At 41.1% G+C, this 27739-nt stretch overlaps 2 protein-coding genes across 3 annotated transcripts; one reads left to right on the top strand and one right to left on the bottom strand.

Annotated features, from left to right (window-relative positions):
* Nucleotides 1–144: 144 nt before the first annotated feature.
* st3gal5 (ST3 beta-galactoside alpha-2,3-sialyltransferase 5) lies at nucleotides 145–15590 on the top strand. The gene is made up of 7 exons (XM_024428914.2): nucleotides 145–477; nucleotides 8744–8850; nucleotides 9201–9324; nucleotides 9951–10282; nucleotides 10900–11086; nucleotides 11273–11431; nucleotides 13226–15590. Exons 2-7 carry the CDS (start codon nucleotides 8819–8821, stop codon nucleotides 13481–13483), a joined length of 1092 nt encoding a protein of 363 aa, XP_024284682.1. The 5' UTR covers nucleotides 145–477; nucleotides 8744–8818; the 3' UTR covers nucleotides 13484–15590.
* A 3240-nt stretch (nucleotides 15591–18830) lies between these two features.
* atoh8 (atonal bHLH transcription factor 8) lies at nucleotides 18831–27251 on the bottom strand. Of its 2 annotated transcripts, XM_024428916.2 has the most exons (4): nucleotides 27028–27251; nucleotides 26192–26874; nucleotides 25044–25235; nucleotides 18831–19619 (listed from the first exon to the last, which is right to left on the bottom strand). In XM_024428916.2, the coding sequence occupies exons 2-4, from the start codon at nucleotides 26870–26872 to the stop codon at nucleotides 19614–19616; spliced, it is 879 nt and encodes a 292-aa protein (XP_024284684.1). In that variant the 5' UTR covers nucleotides 26873–26874; nucleotides 27028–27251; the 3' UTR covers nucleotides 18831–19613. The 2 variants fall into 2 exon arrangements, with proteins under 2 accessions (XP_024284684.1, XP_024284683.1); XM_024428915.2 differs by having other exon boundaries at nucleotides 26192–27251.
* Nucleotides 27252–27739: the final 488 nt, after the last annotated feature.

Raw genomic sequence — 27739 nt, 5'->3', positions numbered from 1 at the left:
ATTCTATGAACGTGTGTACATCCACAGACCATCCATTCTGGGTCACTGAGGTATAAGAAGCTATGGGTGGTCTTTTATTTTGAAGGATAGGTCACATACCGGAAGCAATTATGAATCTGCTCCCCGCTCATTGGTTATGCAGATTAGTACGATTTCCCACTAGTTACCACAGCTACAAAGTCGGTATATTGGCTGTCGTAAAATTGTATGAAAACCCTGCTTTTTGGGGTAAATGTACGGTTAGGCATAATGCTAGCCGTGTGATTAGGCTAATCTTTAAAACCAGGTTTTAAGAAGATACATTGTAGAAATAGACGGGGTTAGTCATAATTATGACTTTGTGGCTACTCGTGACAACCACGTCCCTTCCATGATTATCAACGTTACTGTTGCTGGCTACATCAAATAACATATCGTCAGATAACGTGAACATTCATTATACTGTCAAGATGACTGCTTATAAACGTCCGCTGATGGGTAAGTAGTTACAGTAGCTGGCTAAATAAGCATCCAACGTTCGCTTGCTGTTGATAGATAGTATGATAAAAGCTAGCTAACGTTAGCTAGCGCGTAACCGTTTGTGTCAAAATAACAAGTTGCCTTGGATTTTGGACATTTTCGATTCCTATGTTACGTTAAATACGTGATCTTCCCAGACATTTTAGGGCGTTAACGTTTGCTATCTAGCTGTGGGCTTCAGTAGCTAACCAACTGTCAAGCCATAGGGTAAATCCATTGGAATTCAATTGTTTTTTGACATCGTGCCAAAACATTCAGGACTAGTTAAAGGTGCTCAGTTGACTTATTTTGCATACACCGCCATACCATGAAACATGGACATACTTCATCACTGGAAAATATAGCTAAACGGTTGCGTTTGCTATCAATAAAAAGCGTACAACGGGGTTGTCTAACGATTTAGAAAATCATTTAAATAAATACAAATTTAAACCTTTTTAACGTCTACAAAAACAAACTCTTATTTGTTTATATAATCGTACATTTAAACTGGGAACTCGGAAAAAATACAAGCTCTAACTGGAGAAAATCGTTTTGAATGGTCCGACTTGAAAATCCAACTCTGAACCGGAGGCATCTTTCAACATATTTTTTCTTCTTCCATTAACAACAAATCAATACAGAGAGTATATGAGGGAACACACGTGTGTGTGTATACATTACACAAGGACCTTAAGGGACATATACACTTATAATTCTAACAGCTTTTTTGTTAGTAGAGTATTTAATTGTCTTAAAATCCAGTTCAATTTATTTTTGTGGGGTAAGAAAAATTTTTGTTTTTGTAAATTTACATTTGTGAATAAGAAATTTGAACAAAAGAATAATGAAATGAATTAAACAAAAATGTTTCGGCTTGTTCCTATTGTAGGTAAAGAATCCAAGCAGTACATCTCTCCACAATCGTGTAAGACCTTCATAAAAGTGTTCAATTATAAATCTGATGTTTTGCCACAGTTTTCTTAAAAAGATGCAACATTGTTTATGGGTGGTCATTACAGAAGGAGAAATTTGAGTTGATGTTTTAATTAAATTTCTTCATATAGTGGTTGGCAGGATAATATTTATGAATAATTTTTGTTAACAAGTAGGTATGTGTGTGGCAACATCCAAACTTTTTTCTAACAGATATTACCAATAAATCCATTCCAATAATGTATGACATAAGGTATACAACATCCTGCTGAAACAAGGTTCTTATCGCTCTGTTGTTGAATGGACCAAAAGAGAAACAAATCTTTCCTACTGATGAGTCAACAGGGTCAATAGAAGGTAGGCTCTGAGGGTCAGGTCTTGACACGTTCCTGAATAACAGAGCAACACCTGAGGGAATGGCATCTAAAACAATTGCAAAATCTTTAGGTGTTAAAATCAAATCAAATTTTATTTGTCACATACACATGGTTAGCAGATGTTAATGCGAGTGTAGCGAAATGCTTGTGCTTCTAGTTCTGACAATGCAGTAATAACGAACAAGTAATCTAACAATTCCAACAAAAAAAAACTACTGTCTTATACACAGTGTAAGGGGATAAAGAATATGTACATAAGGATATATGAATGAGTGATGGTACAGAGCAGCATAGGCAAGATACAGTAGATGATATCGAGTACAGTATATACATATGAGATAAGTATGTAAACCAAGTGGCATAGTTAAAGTGGCTAGTGATACATGTATTACATAAGGATGCAGTCAATGATAGAGTACAGTATCTACGTATGCATATGAGATGAATAATGTAGGGTAAGTAACATTATATAAGGTAGCATTGTTTAAAGTGGCTAGTGATATATTTACATTTCCCATCAATTCCCATTATTAAAGTGGCTGGAGTAGAGTCAGTGTCATTGACAGTGTGTTGGCAGTAGCCACTCAATGTTAGTGGTGGCTGTTTAACAGTCTGATGGCCTTGAGATAGAAGCTGTTTTTCAGTCTCTCGGTCCCAGCTTTGATGCACCTGTACTGACCTCGCCTTCTGGATGACAGCGGGGTGAACAGGCAGTGGCTCGGGTGGTTGATGTCCTTGATGATCTTTATGGCCTTCCTGTAGCATCGGGTGGTGTAGGTGTCCTGGAGGGCAGGTAGTTTGCCCCCGGTGATGCGTTGTGCAGACCTCACTACCCTCTGGAGAGCCTTACGGTTGAGGGCGGTGCAGTTGCCATACCAGGCGGTGATACAGCCCGCCAGGATGCTCTCGATTGTGCATCTGTAGAAGTTTGTGAGTGCTTTTGGTGACAAGCCGAATTTCTTCAGCCTCCTGAGGTTGAAGAGGCGCTGCTGCGCCTTCCTCACGATGCTGTCTGTGTGAGTGGACCAATTCAGTTTGTCTGTGATGTGTATGCCAAGGAACTTAAAACTTGCTACCCTCTCCACTACTGTTCCATCGATGTGGATGGGGGTGTTCCCTCTGCTGTTTCCTGAAGTCCACAATCATCTCCTTAGTTTTGTTGACGTTGAGTGTGAGGTTATTTTCCTGACACCACACTCCGAGGGCCCTCACCTCCTCCCTGTAGGCCGTCTCGTCGTTGTTGGTAATCAAGCCTACCACTGTTGTGTCGTCCGCAAACTTGATGATTGAGTTGGAGGCGTGCGTGGCCACGCAGTCGTGGGTGAACAGGGAGTACAGGAGAGGGCTCAGAACGCACCCTTGTGGGGCCCCAGTGTTGAGGATCAGCGGGGAGGAGATGTTGTTGCCTACCCTCACCACCTGGGGGCGGCCCGTCAGGAAGTCCAGAACCCAGTTGCACAGGGCGGGGTCGAGACCCAGGGTCTCGAGCTTGATGATGAGCTTGGAGGGTACTATGGTGTTGAATGCCGAGCTGTAGTCGATGAACAGCATTCTCACATAGGTATTCCTCTTGTCCAGATGGGTTAGGGCAGTGTGCAGTGTGGTTGAGATTGCATCGTCTGTGGACCTATTTGGGCGGTAAGCAAATTGGAGTGGGTCTAGGGTGTCAGGTAGGGTGGAGGTGATATGGTCCTTGACTAGTCTCTCAAAGCACTTCATGATGACGGATGTGAGTGCTACGGGCGGTAGTCGTTTAGCTCAGTTACCTTAGCTTTCTTGGGAACAGGAACAATGGTGGCCCTCTTGAAGCATGTGGGAACAGCAGACTGGTATAGGGATTGATTGAATATGTCCGTAAACACACCGGCCAGCTGGTCTGCGCATGCTCTGAGGGCGCGGCTGGGGATGCCGTCTGGGCCTGCAGCCTTGCGAGGGTTAACACGTTTAAATGTCTTACTCACTTCGGCTGCAGTGAAGGAGAGACCGCATGTTTTCGTTGCAGGCCGTGTCAGTGGCACTGTATTGACCTCAAAGCGGGCAAAAAAGTTATTTAGTCTGCCTGGGAGCAAGACATCCTGGTCCGTGACTGGGCTGGGTTTCTTCCTGTAGTCCGTGATTGACTGTAGACCCTGCCACATGCCTCTTGTGTCTGAGCCGTTGAATTGAGATTCTACTTTGTCTCTGTACTGGCGCTTAGCTTGTTTGATAGCCTTGCGGAGGGAATAGCTGCACTGTTTGTATTCAGCCATGTTACCAGACACCTTGCCCTGATTAAAAGCAGTGGTTCGTGCCTTCAGTTTCACACGAATGCTGCCATCAATCCAAGGTTTCTGGTTAGGGAATGTTTTAATCGTTGCTATGGGAACGACATCTTCAATGCACGTTCTAATGAACTCGCACACCGAATCAGCGTATTCGTCAATGTTGTTGTCTGACGCAATACGAAACATCTCCCAGTCCACGTGATGGAAGCAGTCTTGGAGTGTGGAGTCAGCTTGGTCGGACCAGCGTTGGACAGACCTCAGCGTGGGAGCTTCTTGTTTTAGTTTCTGTCTGTAGGCAGGGATCAACAAAATGGAGTCGTGGTCAGCTTTTCCGAAAGGGGACCTTGTAAAGTGATAAGAATTCCTTATAACTGAGTAAAAGACCCTCTGCATTTACCAGTTGGCTCACCAATAGGATATTATTTCGGAACCAATATTCTAAAAACAGTTATTGAAAGCACTTGAACATACTTTACATCGCTACAGTCCAAACGCGAAGAGCCCTCGGACCTGAACCCTCACCCCCTGAATGACGTTTTATATCGTCACATTCGAGTGTACCTCAAATGTTGCTTACCCAAGCGAGGGAGAGTGATGATCGGAGAGGTAACGTCCTTGGTGGAAGTCTTGAAGTTGAGCTTAAAAACAACCAACCTAAAGCTATAAATATACCTACCAGCCTAAAGTCGCTCACACTCCTGTCAGGTAGCTAGCTACAGTTACCCATAGCTGGCTAGCTAGTTTTATAGCTTGGTCATTTATTCCAATGCATTTCAGAATTCCCCCCTAAAACAATGTATATGTTTATGAAGCTAGCAACGTTTTTATAGGCTCCTCACTACGAGACTACGCAAATTTCGCATTTACCAACGCCAAAATCAATGTAGTCTATATTGACCTTTTTCCAGGACACGACACACTGACGTCACGCACAGATGTGCGCGACTCTTGGTGGCTGTAAGAAGGCCATCGCCATCTGCGCCCATTCAACATAACTTTAATCTAGACTTGTGTTACTTTTAAACAAACATTTGGGGGGGCTTCTCTTACGCGTACAATGATGTTGTTTTTCTTTCTTGAACAGTTGCTAAGGTATTTGGTTGTGCTCTTTGCAAAATAACTTTTGGATGCAGAAGTTGTTAGCTAGATGCTAACACTCATTGATATAGGCTGTAGCAAAAGCTATAACGAGCCATTTTGCAGGGTGAGGTTGAAGTGTTTTTAAAAGTATAATGCAGTTGATTTGCGATGATGACACAAACATTTATATTAAGCAGGACATTCATACGAGCCTTAAAATCCAATTATAATCCAAAAGTAGTGTGAAATGCACACATAAGCAACATGTAAATAGAGGCTTTTATTTTAGCTGGTGTTCTATAAGAACTCTTGTTCTGCCATCCACTTGCGCGCATCGCCCTCGTGCTGCAATGTTTGTAAACACAGAAAGGGGTTTATATATATATATGTTTTAGCAAGATTGAGTCATTTTGTTCTCACATGCCAAAAATGCAGCTATGTTGATTTAAATTGGACATGTTTGCATTGAATTTTGGGTCATATCAACCCCACAATTGATCAAAGTTCTTCACTCGCTTCCTAAAACTAAATCGAGGGCAGAGGGGGCAATGTTTGTGAATTGGACTACCACTTAAAATGGCAATCCAACTGCATTCATTTTTTTTGATGGGGATTCCCCTGAGGAAAAGTGTGTAAAGGAAGTAAAATTAACGTGTTTGGACTGCATCTGAGGTTTTTGTGTCTTTCCCACCATCAGTTGAGACAACATGCTATTGAATACAGGAGAACGAAGGTTACATATGTGAGCTATTGAATCACTCCAATATGTAGATCAAGAACACTAAGGTAACCTGCCTAAATGACTACAGACCCGTAGCACTCCCTTCCGTAGCCATGAAGTGCTTTGAAAGGCTGGTAATTTCTCACATTAACACCATTATCCCAGAAACCCTGGACCCACTCCAATTTGCATACCGCTCAAACAGATCCACAGATGATGCAATCTTTATTGCACTCCACACTGCCCTTTCCCACCTGGACAAAAGGAACACCTACGTGAGAATGCTATTCATTGACTATAGCTCAGCGTTCAACACCATAGTGCCCTCAAAGTTCATCACTAAGCTAAGGATCCTGGGACTAAACACCTCCCTCTGCAACTGGATCCTGGACTTCCTGATGGGCTGCCCCCAGGTGGTGAGGGTAGGTAGCAACACATCTGCCACACTGATCCTCAACACTGGAGCCCCTCAGGGGTGTGTGCTCAGTCCCCTCCTGTACTCCCTGTTCACCCACAACTGCATGGCAAAGCACAACTCCAACACCATCATTAAGTTTGCAGAGGACACAACAATGGTAGGCCTGATCACAGACAACGACAAGAGCCTATAGGGAGGTCAGAGACCTGGCTGGGTGGTGCCTGAATAACAACCTATCCCTCAACGTGATCAAGACAAAGGAGATTGTGGACTACAGGAAAAGGAGGACAGAGCATGCCCCCATTCTCATCGATGGGGCTGTCGTGGAGCAGGTTGTGAGCTTCAAGTTCCTTGGCGTCCACATCACCAACAAACTAACATGGTCCAAGCACACCAAGACAGTCGTGAAGAGGGCATGATAAAACCTATTCCCCCTCGGGAGATTGAAAAGATTTGGCATGGGTCCTCAGATCCTCAAAAGTTTCTACAGCTGCAACATCGAGAGAATCCTGACTGGTTGCATTACTGCCTCTGACCGCAAGGCGCTACAGAGGGTAGTGCGTGCCACCCAGAGCCTCTACACCAGGTGTGTGTCAGAGGAAGGCCCAAAAAATTGTCAAAGACCCCAGTCATAGACTGTTCTCTCTGCTACCGCGTGGCAAGCGGTACCGGAGAGCCAAGTCTAGGACCAAAAGGCTTCTCAACAGAATCCTTTTGGTCCCCAAGCCATAAGACTTGAACAGGTTATCAAATGGCTACCCGGACTATTTGCAGTGTGTCCTACCACCCAATTCGGCGCACGTGACAAATGAACTTTGATTTGATGAAAGCCTGCTCCAGAGAGCTCAGGATTTCAGACTGGGGCAAAGGTTCACCTTCCAACAGGACAACGACCCTAAGCACACAGCCAAGACAAAGTAGGAGTGGCTTAGGCACAAGTCTCTGAATGTCCCGAGTGCCTCAGCCAGAGCCCGGACTTGAACCCGATCGAACATCTCTGGAGAGACCTGAAAATAGCTGTGCAGCGACGCTCCCCATCCAACCTGACAGCTTAGAGGATCTGCAGAGAAGAATGGGAGAAACCCCCCAAATACAGGTGTGCCAATCTTGTAGTGTCATACCCAAAAAGACTTGAGGTTCTAACCACTGCCAAAGGTGCTTCAACAAAATACTGAGTAAAGGGTCAGAATAGTTATGTAAATATTATATTTCTGCTTTTTTTTTTATACATTTGCAAACATTTCTAAAAATCTGTTTTTGCTTTGACATTATCCGGTATTGTGTGTAGATAGATTGAGGAGGGGGAAAAACAATTTAATCAATTTGAGAATAAGGCTGTAGCATAACAACATGTAGAAAAAGTCAAGGGGTCTGAATACTTTCCGAATGCACTGTACACTCTAACATAGAGCTCTTACCAAGTAAATCCTCTCTGTAATGAGCCGTGAAAAGGAAGAGGTGGAAGGAGTGCGGCGGCACTCCCCCGCAGCACTACCCGGTACACAGGACTAATCTGAAATTCTTACTCGGAATGTATTCTGCGGAATGGAAAGATACCATGTTGGAGTGATCCAATATAGTGTCATTTCAATCATATAAATATAATTCATAGAATGGACTTATCCCTTAAGACCACTGCAATTTAGCTGGTGCACCATTTGAATTTGAATGGACAGTTTTACTTGTAATCTCTAGCATAAAGATGGCCGCTGGTCCACCCACTGTCGAATGTAAACTTAAATGGTCTATTCTATATTCTATTATTTATATTTCAATATTTTTCCTATGGCGTATTGACAGTATAATTTTAAAACAGATGTTCCCATTCAAGTCAACAATCTCTTATGTGTGGACCTCCAACCATCTTTGTGGTATCATTTCAAAGTAGACATTTTTTTTCAATTGTATTCCCCATTTAGTACATTTTATCAGCCAAAACATGACACCCACCCTGTATTCAAGAGGGTGTTGTGTCTCAACCGACGGCAGGCACAACACAAAAACCTCATCTGATTTTAAATAGGGTTTAAGCTACAGCATATGCGAATATGAGAAAAACAAATGGACATTTATGCATTTTTTTTAATATAAACGTTTTATTCAAATATATAATAAAATAGTTGGATAACGTTGTTTGTAAACTTAAGTCATATAAATCTGAACCGTTTATTTTTTCCAGTGATGAAGACATGGATGTCAGATGGTATGGTGGGGTATGCAAAATAGGTAAACTTTGAGCACCTTTATCTCTTGAATGTTTTTGCATTGAGGTCCAAAGAGTCACTTTCTGAGCACTTCTACAATGGGCAAATGTGTATGGAAGCTTTCGTTCAAATTCAAAGGGATGCTTTCAAAAAGTGATTGAATTCAAATGGATTTACCCCATACACATACTGTACTGTTTTGGATTGGCTGTGCTGAATTACCTTTGACCTGCTACTGGGTGTAGGAACTGTCCCATGAGGAACAGGCTAATCAGCGCTAAGGACAGAGCGAGGCACATTAACTTCCTGACAACAACAAGATGAGGATTTCAAAGCGTTGTGGCTCCAACAGGTACATGTTGTTAGCTTGTTCACCCTATTTATTAATAATCACTAGCTAAATGAAGACTATTGAAACCCTGTTTTACAGAGTTCCAACTGCCTACTTGATAAGTTATTCAGTTGTTACTCAGTTATTATTAGGCTACTCCAGGTGCTTGCATGTCCCTGTGTCAGGAATGAGCTCATGGGCATTTCATCATGCAGCCACAAATTTGTTTAGAAATACTAGCTTAATTTCCTTACCTGGCTCAGAAGCACACTACATAACTTGTCCTGGAGGCATTACGTCATGATCATGTATGATATTATATATAAAGAAGCATTGTTCACTGTGTAACAGTGAACATATTATTCTTGCAGACGTTTGTTGTTGCCCTTGATGGTCCTTGGGTTGATGATCTTACTGGCAGTTGTAACCCTTAATTGGTTTGAGACTGAATCACAGATGCCTTTGGCATGGCACGTGGATCCCAACCACCGAAAGGTAAGGCTCTTCATCTTTGTTTGTAACCGTTCAGCGTTGACTTTATAATCATTTTATTTAACTAGGCAAGTCAGTTAAGAACAAGTTCTTATTACAATGTGAACATTACAAACGGCCAAACCCGGACGACGCTGGGCCAATTGTGTGCCGCCGTATGGGACTCCCAATCACGTCAGGATGTGAGACAGGCTGGATACGAACCAAGGACTGTAATGACGCCTCTTGCACTGAGATGCAGTGCCTTAGACCGCTGCGCCACTGCAGGAGCCCCAAAAGGGGTAATCTGCTGTTCAAACAACAACACAGGGATGTGGCTGGAATAATGTAAATGTAACCATATGGGTGCAAGGACTAACCATTCATGTTGTTAAAATTACAGTTTTAACCATGTTTTGAGGCTATACCGTATTTGTTTACAATTACATTGTTTATAAACAATGGAGTAAAACAAGCTTATATTTTGAGTTCTGATGGGGTGTATAGTACAGTTGAGCTAAGCTCATGAGGCATTTATAAGTTATATTCTTCAAGAATCAATGTGTCGTTATCATGAATTGGAAAGACAGCTTCTTTTAATGTGTTTTATTTATAGTGGTGCATTTGATACAATTATATGATCTTTCCAGCTTGTGCACTCTTTTGTACGGGGTGTTCTTTCGAACCAGTGCAGACCAGCCTTTGCCAGAAAGGGAGTAGAAGCAAGGCTCCAGAGCTCTAGTCATGTGACTGATCCTTTCCTGTGGCGGGACACACTGCTGACTCGAGAGATGTTCAAGTACCCCCCACCATTCGGGTTCCGTGACATGCATGGCAAACTGAAGGATGTCCTCAACCTCCTCCCTGCTCAACCAGAGCAGCTGAAGAAAGAGTGCAGACGCTGTGTGGTCTTGGGAAATGGAGGAATCCTCCGTGGCCTTGAGCTGGGCGCCCTGCTTGACCAGTTTGATGTTGTCATTAGGTGAGACTACACCTGCTTTGTGTACCTGGATTTTCAAATGGCTCATCTCTAGACCAGGTAGTGAATTCACCTTTGACCGGCAATTTATTGTCGCACATTAAGATTACGGTCACTTTATTGGTCAAATGCATACAAGGTCCAACTGAAATAACTTCCGCTTTTAACCCAACCCCTCCGTAAGACACACATACATGTACATATACAGGCTTTGGAGAGGTGTGGAGAGCTGCCACACTAGGCACCGGGGAGCAGTTGTTGTGGGGGGTTAAGTGCTTTGCTCAAGGCACAATGGTAGGCAATGGCATCTAGAATTTGATACCAGTAACCCTCAGGTTGCCAGCTCACTTCCCGGTAGATTTTCCACTTTTGACCCAGAATTCGAACTAGCAACCCTCTGGTTGCTGGCTCGCCTCTCTAACCATCAGGTTACCTGCCGTCCCCTGCTGCTTATCAACAGGATGAGACTTTCTGTGGAACAGAAGTCATCACTATAATGATAACATTTCTAAGTAAGAAGGGTAGAACTGTTATAGTATATCATTGTTGATTCATCCAAAGAGTGAATGGTTACATGAGTGGACCTGTGTCACGTTGACATTCTGTTCACTGCACCACAGGCTCAATAGTGGTCCTTTGAGGAACTACAGTAAAGACGTGGGGAACCGGACCTCTATCCGGATGAGCTACCCAGAGGGAAGCCCCAAGGTCTGGGAAGATGTGGACCCTGAGCTGCAGTTTGTGGCGGTGGTCTACAAGGCTGTAGACTTCAAGTGGATCAGAGCAATGATCAACAAACAGAGAGTTGTGAGTTGTAAAGCCCACCACCAGAAACATGAACAAAATATTAATTTAAAGAGAATGAAATTAGGTAATGTGTAGGCATAGTTGTTGAAATTTTAATAAGGAGCACAGACATGGCTGAGCAATTTGAAATGCAAATTCAGACACTGCCTACTACTTTACCTAACATTAGATTTGTTTTTGTTTCAGTCCCTTTGGGACTGGCTGTTCTTCTGGCAGAAGGTGCCAGAGAAGATTCCAGTAGACTTATCAAAGTTCCGTTTGTTGAATCTGGAGATCATCAGGCAGATGGCGATGGACCTGTTAGCCTACTCCTCCCCACAGAAACGCCTCTGGGGCTGGGACCAGGTCAGACAACCTTTCACCAGTTAAACAGTGCATATTACACTGAAGACTTACAAAACATATTCATACCCTAACTAAACTGAAATTAAAGGAACAATAATAAAAAAAGCTTTGATGTATAGACATAATGGGCAGTTTTGGAAGAGTTGTCTACTAGTCGGACATTCTATGCACATAATCATCCCAGTTGGTAGAATGTTTATCTTTGCCATTTCCTGGCAAGATAAAGGAGACTCAATATTGACTGTTCAAATTGTGGGTGTAAAAAATGTGTCAATGCCTTTTCTGTAAACTGATTGTTCTGCTAGCAACCAGCAGCAATCTTTACCTGTAGCACAGGAGAGGGCCGTGCCTGTTTTCTAATACACTGCTCAAAAAAATAAAGGGAACACTTAAACAACACAATGTCAATCACACTTCTGTGAAATCAAACTGTCTACTTAGGAAGCAACACTGATTCACAATACATTTCAAATGCTGCTGTGCAAATGGAATATACAACAGGTGGAAGTTATAGGCAATTAGCTAGACATCCCCAATAAAGGAGTGGTTCTGCAGGTGGGGACCACAGACCACTTCTCAGTTCCTATGCTTCCTGGCTGATGTTTTGGTCACTTTTGAATGCATCAGGAGACGTGGAGGAGGCTGTAGGAGGGCAACAACCCAGCAGCAGGACCGCTACCTCCACCTTTGTGCAGGGAGGAGCACTGCCAGAGCCTTGCAAAATGACCTCCAGCAGGCCACAAATGTGCATGTGTCTGCTCAAACGGTCAGAAACAGACTCCGTGAGGGTGGTATGAGGGCCCGACGTCCACAGGTGGGGGTTGTGCTTACAGCCCAACACCGTGCAGGACGTTTGGCATTTGCCAGAGAACACCAAGATTGGCAAATTTGACACTGGCACCCTGTGCTCTTCACAGATGAAAGCAGGTTCACACTGAGCACATGTGACAGACGTGACAGTCTGGAGACACCGTGGAGAACGTTCTGCTGCCTGCAACATCCTCCAGCATGACCGGTTTGGCGGTGGGTCAGTCATGGTGTGGGGTGGCATTTCTTTGGGGAGCCGCACAGCCCTCCATGTGCTCGCCAGAGGTAGCCTGACTGCCATTAGGTACCGAGATGAGATCCTCAGACCCCTTGTGAGACCATATGCTGGTGCGGTTGGCCCTGGGTTCCTCTTAATGCAAGACAATGCTAGACCTCATGTGGCTGGAGTGTGTCAGCAGTTCCTGCAAGAGGAAGGAATTGATGCTATGGACTGGCCTGCCCGTTCCCCAGACCTGAATCCAGTTGAGCACATCTGGGACATCATGTCTAGCTCCATCCACCATTGCACCACAGACTGTCCAGGAATTGGCGGATGCTTTAGTCCAGGTCTGATAGGAATCCCTCAGGAGACCATCCGCCACCTCATCAGGAGCATGCCCAGGCGTTGTAGGGAGGTCATACAGGCACGTGGAGGCCACACACACTACTGAGCCTCATTTTGACTTGTTTTAAGGACATTACATCAAAGTTGGATCAGCCTGTAGTGTGGTTTTCCACTTTAATTTTGAATGTGACTCCAAATCCAGACCTCCATGGGTTAATAAATTGGATTTCCATTGATAATTTTTGTGTGATTTTGTTGTCAGCACATTCAACTATGTAAAGAAAAAAGTATTTAATAAGAATATTTCATTCATTCAGATCTAGGATGTGTTATTTTAGTGTTCCCTTTTATTTTTTTGAGCAGTGTACATTTTGTATTCACTGTCCTCTAACTTGACATTGTTTGCTCTCCTCTTTGTGCAGAACGTGCCCACCATGGGCATCTCAGCCCTCAACCTGGCCACCTACCTGTGTGACGAGGTCAGCCTAGCAGGCTTTGGTTACAACCTCAGCCAGAAGGAGACGCCCCTGCATTACTATGACAATATACCCATGACCGCTATGCTGGGGCAGAACATGCACAACGTGGACCGTGAAAGGGCTCTCCTCCAGAGCCTGGTGAGGGAAGGGACTGTATCAGACCTCACAGGGGGCCTGCACTGCACCTTCTGCCCCAGCTGAAAGAGACTGATCTGGGCCCGCAGCGCAGCTAGCGACACACCAACGATCTACCTTCCACTGACTTATCATTCCAATACTTTTCACCCTGGAATTCAAAAAGTTGATTTGAGTCTATGGATCTGGGGACTTGACTGCAAACTCTTTTATGTTCTAGTGCATGCCAGCATATTGAATCTGCATGGACTACATGTGCTGACATGATGGGGAACAGTGAAGCTGTACACTTCTCCCCTGCACAGTTGAAAACGACAAGCCTAAATCCTTCTATAAGGGAAGTATTATCACTGCTAAACTTAAATGTTTTTTGTATTTATTAAGAGATAATGTATAATTACTTAATTAAATCTTAGCATAAAGTTGATGCTAAAAAGTGTACAAACATTACCATAAATATTGTGAATAATGAACAGATGGACTAACAACAGATAATTAACATTACCCTTTTTATGCTTTCGATTTTAAGTTGAATGTTTAGTTTGTCCACAAGATGTCTGAATTTGGTTGTGTTTTTACATTTTTCTAATGTAATTATTAGATTGTTTTTATTATAATAATGTATGTTCTCAATGCTTGACTTGGACTAAGATGGGAGCCGGTACTAATTATATTTACAGTGGGGCAAAAAAGTATTTAGTCAGTCACCAATTGTGCAAGTTCTCCCACTTAAAAAGATGAGAGGCCTGTAATTTTCATAGGTACACTTCAACTTTGACAGACAAAATGAGGGGAAAAAATCCAGAAAATCACATTGTAGGATTTTTAATTCATTTATTTGCAAATTATGGTGGAAAATAAGTATTTGCCCTCTCACTCTTTGGCACAAAGAGAAGATTCAAATGGGAGGCAGGCCTACACACAACCTATATATGTATGTGCCATTTGCTAAATATTTTTATAATTTAATTATCAGTCACCGTTTTTCTTTTATTCCAGGCTTTATTAAAGAATTCCACAAATGGAAATACACAATGGACAGTTTCTCCTCATGGCTGAGCCACATAATGCCAGGGTATATCTGGTGGGCTTTCTCCTCATGGCTGAGCCACATAATGCCAGGGTATATCTGGTGGGCTTTCTGGAATAAGGACACGTGCATAACGTGGTAGAAAGGGCCATAGGATCATATTAATAGAATTCTCTATTTCATTGAAGTCACAATAGTTACATGGTGTTTCCTCTTCCATTTCACCACAATACCGACCTGTTTCAATACACAGAGACAATATCCCTGATCTTACCTATTTCAATACGCGGAGGCAATATCCCTAATCTTACATAGCGATCTCTTGCTTTTCGGGAGGTTGTACATTATATTTCTTACACAGAAATTCCCCATTAATGAAAAGGTTTATGATTAATCTCCTCCACTTATTTATTTTCATATTGCATCATCAGTTGTGTTTTAATAGCGTCTATGTCTCACTTCATTTGGTTTTCGTACAACTGTTCACAGTCAGACTGTTGGAAAATGTCAGACATTTCAGTTGTCCAGGCTCCCCCTATGGAGAGATCCCATTGAAAAACGCTGCTGGCAATTGGCATATCCAACAGTCTATTCCAAAGTCTCACCATACACGCCTACCATCTCACCTCACAGGAATCCCAGCCCATGTCCCAGTTATTTCCAGTATAGGTGCAAACTTGTGGAGACCTAAAAAAATAACGTACTGCTCTGTTATGGACGTGTTCATTTTTGAGACACCTCTTAGCACCCCACACTCCTGCTGAATAATCCAAGACAGGACACACGCATGTCTGATACAGTTTGGAATACGTAGCATAACCAATATCTTTGAGTGGTTTTGTTTTTCCTAGAACTCCCCCAGGAGCTCTACTTGCTGAGTCGGCCCGGGCAGATGTGCCGTATAGAGAGGTCATATGTTCATCAAAATAAAGACCAAATATTTAGAATTGCTAGTAACCTTGCATTTATTCACCAAAACACACCTGAAAAACACTTCTCTTGGTACCAGGTTTTCTAAAATGCAATATCTGTATGTTTTTCTGATTGATCATGCATCTCCATCTTTTGCAACAATTGACTGTACATAATACCTTTTTCTGTAGGTCTTGTTCAGTTTCTGCCATTAAAATAATATCATCAGCATCTAAGATGTCATATCTTAATCCAATATTTTACTGTTTAATTTATTTTGCCAAATCATTCATGAACATAGCAAACAGAGTCTGATAAGGCATCTCCTTGTTTTATACCCAATAATGTGGGAAACCAATCTGTACCATGTTGATTAACATGCAGGTAGTTAGTGCTTTGTGGAGAGACTGGGTTGCGTGATAAAATTTCCCATCCACCCTGTCTTTATCAAACTATAGGCTTAAACAATGTATATTTGTCATGGAACATATCAGAACCCTTTTCATTTGCCTTTGTAGTAGACCAAAGGGGTTCAATTCCCCCTGCAGTAATTCTATTCTTCCATTAGATGGAGTGGAAAGTACAGTAGTCTGCTACAAGTATCATACATGGGCTCCCGAGTGGTGCAGCGGTCTAAGACACTGCATCTCAGCGCTAGAGGCGTCACTACAGACCCCATGGTTCTGTGTTTGTGGCTCAGCGGTCTAAGACACTGCATCTCAGTGCTAGAGGCGTCACTACAGACACCCTGATTTGATTCCAGGCAGTATCACAACTGGCCCAAAAAATAAAGGGAACACTAAAATAACATCCTAGATCTGAATGAATGAAATATTCTTAAATACTTCTTTACATTTTCTTTACATAGTTGAATGTTCTGACAAAATCACACACATGATCAATGGAAATCAAATGTATCAACCCATGGAGGTCTGGATTTGGAGTCACACTCAAAATTAAAGTGGAAAACCACACTACAGGCTGATCCAACTTTGATGTAATGTCCTTAAAACAAGTCAAAATGAGGCTCAGTAGTGTGTGTGGCCTCCACGTGCCTGTATGACCTCCCTACAACGCCTGGGCATGCTCCTGATGAGGTGGCGGATGGTCTCCTGAGGGATCTCATCCCAGACCTGGACTAAAGCATCTGCCAACTCCTGGACAGTCTGTGGTGCAACGTGGCGTTGGTGGATGGAGCAAGACATGATGTCCCAGATGTGCTCAATTGGATTCAGGTCTGGGGAACAGGCGGGCCAGTCCATAGCATCAATGCCTTCCTCTTGCAGGAACTGCTGACACACTCCAGCCACATGAGGTCTAGCATTGTCTTGCATTAGGAGGAACCCAGGGCCAACCGCACCAGCATATGGTCTCACAAGGGGTCTGAGGATCTCATCTCGGTACCTAATGGCAGTCAGGCTACCTCTGGCGAGCACATGGAGGGCTGTGCAGCCCCCCCCAAAGAAATGCCACCCCACACCATGACTGACTCACCTCCTAACCGGTCATGCTGGAGGATGTTGCAGGCAGCAGAGCGTTCTCCACGGCGTCTCCAGACTGTCACGTCTGTCACATCTGCTCTGTGTGAACCTGCTTTCATCTGTGGCGAATTTGCCAATCTTGGTGTTCTCTGGCAAATGCCAAACGTCCTGCATGGTGTTGGGCTGTAAGCCCAACCCCCACCTGTGGATGTCGGGCCCTCATACCACCCTCATGGAGTCTGTTTCTGACCGTTTGAGCAGACACATGCACATTTGTGGCCTGCTGGAGGTCATTTTGCAGGGCTCTGGCAGTGCTCCTCCTGCTCCTCCTTGCACAAAGGCGGAGGTAGCGGTCCTGCTGCTGGGTTGTTGCCCTCCTCCACATCTCCTCATGTACTGGCCTGTCTCCTGGTAGCGCCTCCATGCTCTGGACACTACGCTGACAGACACAGCAAACCTTCTTGCCGCAGCTCGCATTGATGTGCCATCCTGGATGAGCTGCACTACCTGAGCCACTTGTGTAGGTTGTGGACTCCGTCTCATGCTACCACTAGAGTGAAAGCACCGCCAGCATTGAAAAGTGACCAAAACATCAGCCAGGAAGCATAGGAACTGAGAAGTGGTCTCTGGTCACCACCTGCAGAACCACTCCTTTATTGGGGGTGTCTTGCTAATTGCCTATAATTTCCACCTGTTTTCTATTCCATTTGAACAATAGCATGTGAAATTTATTGTCAATCAGTGTTGCTTCCTAAGTGGACAGTTTGATTTCACAGAAGTGTGATTGACTTGGAGTTACATTGTGTTGTTTAAGTGTTCCCTTTATTTTTTTGAGGGCTTCAAAAACTTCAGTGTAATTTATTTTGTGTAATATTCAGTGTAATATTCAGTGTAATTTATTTTTTAAGAGAGCACATTGTTTAACAATCTTTAAAATGGAACATTAATAAATTAAATCTACACATTCAACAATGTGTTGGTTTTGTATATTTTCACTGTTTTCAGATGAGATTGATTCCTGGCCGCCACAGCTTGCTTTCCATTTGCTCTGCCTCTTTTTTCCAGACAGACAGAAGTTGTATATACAGGATACTGGTGTTTCCTCTCCGGCTCCAGACCCAATTTTAAGGACTGTAAAAGCCTGAACGGTTTCCAGCTTCCAAAGCTTAGCAACGCTAGAAGAAAACAGATTGTCAGTGAAAGCAATGTGCTCGGGTAAATACCTTGAAAACCAGGTTTTCCTGTTTCTAACGTTGTTAGATATACTATTCATTTATATAAAATATCTACTATTTATTCAAATTATCCTCTGTATGAGAAGTGAAAGTTAAGGACTTATTTTCTTGATAATACAGCACATGGGCCCTTTATTACAGGATAATTCAGTTAATTTATTAGAATATATTTGCAATTACATCGTGACTTTTTTGTACCCTTTTAGAAAAGTAAGTTATTTTAATATTTGTAACTTGTTATTGTAAAGTAAGTACTTTGTTGAAAAGGCACAAGGTAATGTAATGCAGAACAACATCATTCAATCCTCTCTGTTAACCTTTGGATCCAGTATCCTATGCGAATAGACTATACAAATTACCATTACACATTTTTAAGCTGTCACCAAATTCTATTAAATCGACTGGAAAATACTGATCGATTATCTTGTAGGCCACCAACAGTGGTGATCTTGACAAGTCCTTTCTATGACGTGCCTCAAAAATACGTATTGTAGTCTAGGATTAAGAGAACACAACACATGAACACATCAAGATTTAGACACACATACACGAGGTAGATTCAGATAGAAAATGAAATTACTTTCTTTCATGATCCTAGTCATAATTACAACTTTGTTTTGAGGGAAGCTTGACAGCTGCTATAAGCTCTTTAAAGGTGTAGCGTGTGATTGTTGTGTGAGATTTAGGTTGGCAGTACTTGAGATAATGATTTAAAGATGTTAGAGGTGTTTAATGATCATGCATATCCATTCAAATAAATTAACAACAGTTCCTTTATTTTTGGTTAAAAAGTGCTTGATTAGCACACAACAGTCAGAGATTTGTCATTAGAAAAGGCCAGCTGAAAGGGAGGTCACTTTTAAATGTGTCAATCTGGGATATTTTAAAATACTGAGCTCAGGTAGCAGACAATAACCCATGTAACTTAATTCATATTTCAACACATAAAAACAGTTGCTGAATAAAATACCATTGCTATGTCATTTTAAGTTATCTTGTAATCAAATATATGTTACTAGAGCTTTCACTAGTTAGCTTCCATCAAGCAGAAATGACCAATCATACTATAAAGAAAAACAACAACCTGTATGTCATTGAAAAGGCATCGGGGTTCATAGTTGAATAAAACTGTTATAATCACTGTTATGAATGGTTATAGTCACTGCTGTCTCTGCCTCCAATTGTCATATGATTGAACAATCTGATTTCATCCACCAGACATGTTTTCTTGTTTGCTTAAAGAACATCAATGCTGTCTCCCTCTTTTAACTGTTCAAACATCAAGCGAATGAGATTCATTCCAACTCACAACGGGCAGAAACATATCCATAACTGGAGATTCTTGATATTTCTGCTAGCTCAACAGGTATCAAGTAGGCCTATGAAATTAGGTCCATCATACTGTATGTCCAAGTGATTGGTTGTAGTCTCCCCCAGGAGTGACCTTGAACAACCTCAATAACAGAGCTGTAAAGAATTTCTTTTGTTCAAGGGCCTTGTTATAAAGCCTGGCTCACGCCACCGATGCTGTGAGAATTTTACTCCTATAAAAGACAAGAAAGAATGTATCAGGCATTGAAAACACAATCTCCTGTGGGTGCATATCAAGAGGTGGTGAGATGCGTACAAATAGAACTGTAAAAATAAAGCATGCAAATCCGATGACTTCATAGGTGCAGAGTTGTCTATGTAAATACAAGGGGTAGAAGAATATAACCCATACCAGTAAAGGAACTGCTTGGTCAGATCAGATGTAGCATACAACTGAGTGGGACACAACAACATTCTTTCTCCCTCTCTTTAGCGTTGGATGCAAACCAACCAAAATATTTTCCTTAATGTGTCTACAAAAAAGACAGCTCCTTCTTCCCCATCTTTAACACATGGTAGGGAATTGTAACATTTGTTTATGACTTGATGTTTGTTTGTTGAAGACTTGACTTTCAAAACTCTCTGATTCCATTTCCATTCATTTGTTTTCCAAATACTTCTGAAAATAGGTCTTCCAGTTTGCATGCGAATATCCACAAAACTGTGATTTAAATAACATGTTGATCAAATGTGAAATATAAAGTATTAATTAAGTGCTAGATTTGAAATGTTATTGAAAAGAGTTCCAACAAGTAGACAATAAGTGAATTACGAGCAGAGTGCAGGGCTTTAAGCAAAGCGCAGGAATACGTTCTAAATGTCTTTAATAAGTATGCATTGGGAAAAAGTTTTTTTATCCCCTCGAAAGTTTCCCCTTAGACTCACTGGCTCTCTCTGACAAAGGGATTTCTTTCTTTCACAGAGCCCACCCCTCTCTCCCCCTCCCTCTCTCTCCCTCCCTCTCTTTCCCCGGCCTCTGTAACAGCTGCTGCTCAGTGCTGTATCCTGAGAGAGTGATGATCAGTGTATTTTTTTTTTTCAAAGTGTTTTTTTGGAACAGATGGCCAGGGGAGAACTGGGGAATGTGCCAGTACCGCACTGGGGAATGTGCCAATTCCTGTAGCGAGTGAGTTCTCTGGGCCCCAGCTCGCGTGCCTTCACCCTGCCCTCTGCCCTGAGTGGCGCCAGCAGGACTTCCCAACTAGCGTTACGAACATCTGGTGTCTGGGACTGCCAGGAAAACAACCGCTCAGCTATTGAATGTGCTTTATGCTAGGGAAACACATTAGCTCCCAGCGAGGAAGAGAGAGCTAGAGGGATCAGAGAACTGGGAGTGCAGGGAAAAGTTGTATGCATGTAATTATGTTGGATATGTAATCTATGAATAAACACCTAATTCATCATTATGTTATATTAGACAAGTTTTTTTTATCTTTAAGAAAAGTGTTTAAATGTTTGCATCAACTTTGATGTAATTTGCAATTTACAAAATGTATAGATTACAGTAGTTATTTTAAGTGAAAAACAACTTGTTTACAGTTTTTAAGTTCAGGGTAATCAACCTATGGTGTGATGTTACTATGTTATGTTATGGGTTTTGGCAATAGGTGAGTTGCTAAATGACATTTAAAACATTAAATTACAGATATGACTAAATGTGTGTTTAAAATGTAGATTAGATTGTTTTATTTAACCTTGATTTAACTACACAATTATAGATTAAATTAGATTCATTTATAATGTTGTTTCACCATGAAAGATGGGAGGAAAAGGGTGGGAATGGATGAGAGGGTGACAGAAGAATCTGGAGAATAAATGAGAGAGATTAAGTGACAGAGGAGAGGACTGACAGGGGACAGATGAAGAACTGGGAGGAGAAGAGGACTGATGGGACAGTTTGAAGAACTGGGGGAGGAGAGGACTGACAAGACAGATGAAGAACTGGGAGGAAGAGAGGACTGACAGGGGACAGATTAAGAACTGGAGGAGAGGACTGACAGGGGACAGATTAAGAACTGGAGGAGAGGACTGACAGGGGACAGATTAAGAACTGGAGGAGAGGACTGACAGGGGACAGATTAAGAACTGGAAGGACAGTAATTGATCAATCAGTGTGAAGAAGTTAATGTGTAAATGAACGTTCTCCATACTTGGGTCTCATTCATGCATTAAAAACCTTGTTGATTTATAGAGAGGCCATGGAGATGTGTGGATCCAGAAGAGAGCTGGAGGAAGTTCAGCCTCAGTTTACATGACTCCCAGTGTCATAAAACACAAAGGCATCAATCACCCCTTTTATTCATCAGGGGCACTTTTTATTCTGTTCTGGACAAAAAACTGGCAAAACACCCAGTTCCCTTTCAAACACGAGTTGATGATGATTTAATTTAATGGGATCCTTAGTAGGCAAAGGAATGCCCGTCTTAATTGGAGAGAGTGTATTCTTCCCTCTTTTGTTGTCGTTTTTGTTAGAAATACCATCCTCTGTCTGTCACACTGCCCCATGTTTTTCTATTTGCAGCTTCCTGATCAGTCAAAGGGAAGTTTTTGCTGTATTGCATTAGTAGATAGGGCAGATCTGCCGGTTTTGACTAGCAGGTTAGGGGAACTAACGCAGCAGGTTATCTTTCGGATACAAATGCCCAAATGATTGGAATAATTGATCTATAGAAATCAGGGCATTAAAATCAAACTGTTTGTGTTTTAACTAATAGAAACATCACCATGTGAAGATATTTGTAAATATGAATGCATATATTATAGGTACTTAGTTTTATTAGTTGTATTAGTAGTTGTAGCAGTAGTTTTATTCGTTGTAATAGTAGTTTTAGTAGTTGTAGCAGTAGTTTTATTAGTTGTAATAGGAGTTGTAGCAGTAGTTTTATTAGTTGTAATAGTAGTTTTATTAGTTGTTTTAGTAGTTGTATTCATATTTTTATTAGTAGTTTTATTAGTTGTAGTTGTAGCTGTAGTTGTAGCAGTAGTTGTATTAGTTGTAATAGTAGTTTTATTAGTTGTTTTAGTAGTTGTATTCGTATTTTTATTAGTAGTTTTATTAGTTGTAGTTGTATTAGTAGTTGTAGCAGTAGTTGTATTAGTAGTTTTATTAGTTGTAGCTGTAGTTTTATTAGTTGTATTAGTAGTTGAAGCAGTAGGTTTTATTACTTGCATTTAGTTGTATTAGTAGTTGTAGCAGTAGTTGTATTAGTTGTATTGGTAGTCGTATTAGTAGTTTTATTAGTTGTAGCTGTAGTTGTAGCTGTAGTTTTATTAGTTGTATTAGTAGTTGAAGCAGTAGGTTTTATTACTTGCATTAGTAGTTGTAGCAGTAGTTTTATTAGTTGTATTAGTAGTTGTAGCAGTAGTTGTATTAGTAGTTTTATTAGTTGTAGCTGTAGCTGTAGTTTTATTAGTTGTAGCTGTAGTTTTATTAGTTGTAGCTGTAGTTTTATTAGTTGTAGTTGTATTAGTTGTATCAGTAGTTGAAGCAATAGGTTTTATTACTTGTATTAGTAGTTGTAGCAGTAGTTTTATTAGTTGTTGTAGCAGTAGTTGTATTAGTAGTTTTATTAGTTGTATTAGTAGTTTTATTAGCTGTATTAGTAGCTGTAGTTTTATTAGTAGTTGTATTAGTTGTAGCCGTAGTTTTACTAGTTGTATTAGTAGTTGTAGCAGTAGTTTTATTAGTTGTATTAGTAGTTGTAGCAGTAGTTTTATTAGTTGTATTTGTAGTTTTAGTAGTTGTATTAGTAGTTGTAGCAGTAGTTTTATTAGTTGGAAGTGGTGTTGGAGGGCCAGTAGGAGGCACTCTTTCCTCTGGTCTAAAAAATATCCCAATGCCCCAGGGCAGTGATTGGGGACACTGCCCTGTGTAGGGTGCCGTCTTTCGGATGGGACGTTAAACGGGTGTCCTAACTCTCTGAGGTCATTAAAGATCCCATGGCACTTATCGTAAGAGTAGGGGTGTTAACCCCGGTGTCCTGGCTAAATTCCCATTCTGGCCCTCAAAACCATCATGGTCACCTAATAATCCCCAGTTTACAATTGGCTCATTAATCCCCCTCCTCTCCCCTGTAACTATTCCCCAGGTCGTTGCTGCAAATGAGAACATGTTCTCAGTCAATTTACCTGGTAAAATAACGGATAAATAAATAAAAATAAATAAAGTTGTATTTGTAGTTTTAGTAGTTGTATTAGTAGTTGTAGCAGTAATTTTATTAATTCTATTAATAGTTGTAGCAGTAGTTTTTTAGTTGTAGCAGTAGTTGTATTAGTAGTTGTATTCGTAGTTTTATTAGTTGTATTTGTAGTTTTAGTAGTTGTAGCAGTAGTTGTATTAGTTGTATTAGTAGTTGTAGCAGTAGTTGTATTAGTTGTATTAGTAGTTGTAGCAGTAGTTTTATTAGTTGTAGCACTAGTTTTATTAGTTGTAGCACTAGTTTTATTAGTTGTATTTGTAGTTGTATTAGTTGTAGTAGCAGTTGTATTTGTAGTTGTATTAGTTGTATTAGTAGTTGTAGCAGTAGTTTTATTAGTTGTAGTAGCAGTTGTAGCAGTAGTTTTATTAGTTGTATTAGTAGTTGTAGCAGTAGTTTTATTAGTTGTAGCAGTAGTTTTATTAGTTGTAGCAGTAGTTTTATTAGTTGTAGTAGCAGTTGTAGCAGTAGTTTTATTAGTTATATTAGTAGGTGTATCAGTAGATTTTATTAGTTGTAGTAGCAGTTGTAGAAGTAGTTTTTATTAGTTGTAGGCCTATTAGTAGTTGTACAACAACTTTTTTATACTGTTAAGGTAAGTTGTTTTATTTTAATTCTTATTATTTCATTGTTATTATTATTAGACAGTAGTTGCCATATTATTCTTGTGACTAAGTGTTGTTAGTTTGTTTAGTTATTTTTTCATTTGGACACTTGAAAATGAGAATGCATGTCAAGAGATTTCATCCTGCAAAATGTCAAATAAAATAAATCAATAATGCGATTCTGCTAAGTTTTCAATGCTATGATGTCATCAATTTACCAGTCCTTCTAAAATGTCTGATAGATTTGTTAGTATGTGACATGACAGTGTAGGAGGAAGGATGTTAAATGAGCAGAAAGAAAACCTCCATTCATGTAGCTTTATTTTAAAGTCAAATATCCATGACCAATGATTTAATTGGCCTTGTATGGTCACCGGTTGCTCTTTATCAACAGCCTTCTTTATAAGCATAGTTGAATCCACTGAAATATGTTTCATGTTATTGATATGCTATATTGCAATAAACACATTTGAAGGAGAAGTTGGCTTTGACTTATCTTTCCATTCCCTCTCTGTAACTACTGATGCTTCAGAGGCCATGCTCTTCTTTTGATAGCCTTTAACTTTAAATAAACTTATTGCAATGCCTCAGCAATGTCTCCAAACGTGTGCTTGAATACTTTTCACTTGCAGGAGTCCATTTCCATGTCAATGTCTCACCCCACCTAGTCATTGCAACATGAGGCCTTCAGCCAAAGAAGACATGCACGGGATAAAATCTCAGGCCAGACCGTCGTAGGACAGTAGCCTAAATACTGCATCCCCCTCCCTCCTCCTCTTCTCTAGATCCAATTTACCTTTCTCTTCTTGGAGCGTCCCTCGGCCTGCAGGGTGCGGGTGCACTGCTCCACGCACTCTCTGAAGCTCATGTTGCCGTGATCTGGGGTGTAGTCCAGGTCTGCCAGCTGAGCTAGCGACAGGATGTAGTTACAGGCGATTCTTAATATAGCCAGCTTTGACAACTTCTGTCCATAGGAGTAGCAGGGCACCTGTATAGGGTTAACATTTGGTTAGGTTAAGGAGGCCCATCATACTGATATGAGAGGATGGTAGAACCAAGTTGAGGAAGTTTTCAGTTAAGCTACGGTATGCATGCTCTTTAGATACAATTGCCGGTGTCAGGTGATGTCATGTGACAGTTTTCCAACATATCTTTCTAAGTGCCAAAACAGCTGGTGATGACATGACCCAGTAAAAATGGTTCACAACAACTTCTCTGATTTTGTTTTCAAAGGATAGATATTCCATGTTGGTTTTGGTTAACTAAGAGTTAGTTGTATTTGATATTGATATTTCATAGTACACCTACAAGTATCAGACCAACTGGACTACCTGGAGTGTGAAGAGCTTTGTCATTAAGAAGCCTGTTCCCTGTTTCATATGCATTTGACATATTTTTCTGTCATTGTGAGAGGTGTCATGTGGATATGATTTTCACTGATATTTTGATTGCATATAAATGACATGAATAGACTATTACATAGGCCTGCAGAAGGGGAACATGTTTTTGGGGGACCAGACAAATAATTGTGTATGTAGAACAGAATAAGAATCAGAGTGACAATTCAGCGGTTTGGACTGACATGTCTTACAGACTGTTCTTTCTCATATCTTTAATGTAGCAAACTGAGCACATATTTTGAACATAATGTCAATAATACCAAATTGTAAATTGTTGACACTAAAATTAATTTAATAAACTATCTATAGAAGAGGCCATACAATTTATACTCAAGTGGGATATATTAGCCTACATTCATACTCAAGTATGATATATTATGATGACATTCACAGTTATTTTCATAATTTCCATATCTCCATACAGTGGCATACTGAAATGGGCATTTAAGTGCAAAAAGTTACTCTGAGTTCAGCATGAACATCACATTTTGAACAAGAGGCGTCATTGTACGGATTGTTTGTTTAGTGAATTCAGTGTTAATACCTGCTTTCTCAGCGCCTCAAAGGCTGCACTGATGGTATGCACCCGGGTCCTCTCTCTGGCATTCGCCAGTAGCCTCCGTGTCTGCTGAACGGCTTTGATCTCAGTGACGACGCCAGACGTTTCTCCTAGCCGTTTCTTTGGCGATTCAACCGGGTCGCTGCTATTGATGTAGGCTGTCTGAGAGGCCGAGGAGAGGGACTTCTCGGAGCGCTGGCACAGGACGATCCGGGACTGTAATGTGTGATCAGTCCCAAATGACTGTTGATGGCCATAACTTGTAACATGCGGGAATGTGCTGAGAAAAGAGTCTCTGCTTGTCGGTGTTGACTCGGATGAAGGCTGTGACTGTGATGATGGGAGCTTCCCAGTAACTGTTGATGGTAAAGCATTTATCCTCATGTCAAGAGCAGTATTCGGGTTTCCAGATGAAATAATGGATTTCTCCACAGATAGAACTGAACCAGGGTCCTGTAGTCTTTTTTTTACAATGTTTCTACATGTCTCTTCCATCAGTTCCCCCATAGAATCGTCGTCCATTATTGAATCATATTGGAAATGTTTGACTTCATCACTGGTGACACGTTTGGGGTCCCGACCTTTCCGTTTAAACTTTTTATTCCCAGTTGAATCCTTTGCATTGATTGTCTTCCAGCCATCGCTGAGTAGATGTGGATTCCTCATTTCTACACAAAAAAAGGGACTATTGAAAACCGACAGCACTGCCTTAATATCGCGCAAAAGTATAATAATATTATATTGTAACCTAATCAATAAAATATAGCCAGACAAATCACTATGCAATGTAGTACTCTGATTACAAGCATCGACAGGCTTACTTTAAATAACTCAAATAAAGAATAGACCGCATGTGCAGGCGCGTGTTTCTCCCGTGGATTCCGCGTCTTCTGGAGCCATCAAAATTGGCAGCATTTTTTGTGAATGTGCTCTGAGTTTCATCTGTTTTAGTTTTGCCTCAGTTTACATAGAAGCCCTTGTCGGTGAGATAAGTCGCCACGCCGCCGACAGCGAGAGACCGCCCAAAATATCTCTCGCCGTGCGTAATAACATATTAAACCACTGATTACGCGCATGGCTACTTGGTGACTTTTATGGACAGGCCAACAGAAGGACAATTATAATTGCATTTCAATAATTATCGTCATAAATTCAGTATAATAACAATTTTTTTTTAAATTATATCACAATCTGTATGCCTTACAACTTAGGTCTAGGCTATAGGCCTCCTAGAGCTGGGGAGCATACCCATCATATTATTTTTGGTCTTCATTTAGCAAGCAAAACTTGTAGCTAAGTGCACATGGTAACCGCTAACAGTGTAACCTAGACTTTTTTGATGTGTCTAGATAGCAAAGAAAGATTTTGGAACAGGGCAGACAACGGGGGACAGTCCAGGAAAAAAACACTCATTCCTATAATTTACAGTGTTACATAACACTAACATGTTATAACAATATTTTTTGAGAAAACATTTTTAATTTGGTCGTTATAATAAGTTTGGTAGCAAAAAATCGTGGAAATCTGTTGTAG

The sequence above is a fragment of the Oncorhynchus tshawytscha genome, linkage group LG08 (genome assembly GCF_018296145.1).
Source record: "Oncorhynchus tshawytscha isolate Ot180627B linkage group LG08, Otsh_v2.0, whole genome shotgun sequence".
Classification (NCBI taxonomy): domain Eukaryota; kingdom Metazoa; phylum Chordata; class Actinopteri; order Salmoniformes; family Salmonidae; genus Oncorhynchus; species Oncorhynchus tshawytscha.
Note: the sequence above shows the minus strand (reverse complement) of the source record. Positions and strands in the feature narration are given on the sequence as shown.

Coding starts and splice junctions, on each gene's coding strand:
- atoh8 (XM_024428915.2), bottom strand. CDS start 26,872: ATGAGGAATCCACATCTACTCAGCGATGGCTGGAAGACAATCAATGCA. Junction 25,236..26,191: donor TTGAGGCGCTGAGAAAGCAG/GTATTAACACTG, acceptor AACCCTATACAG/GTGCCCTGCTACTCCTATGG.
- st3gal5 (XM_024428914.2), top strand. CDS start 8,819: ATGAGGATTTCAAAGCGTTGTGGCTCCAACAG. Junction 8,851..9,200: donor AAGCGTTGTGGCTCCAACAG/GTACATGTTGTT, acceptor TTATTCTTGCAG/ACGTTTGTTGTTGCCCTTGA. Junction 10,283..10,899: donor CAGTTTGATGTTGTCATTAG/GTGAGACTACAC, acceptor ACTGCACCACAG/GCTCAATAGTGGTCCTTTGA.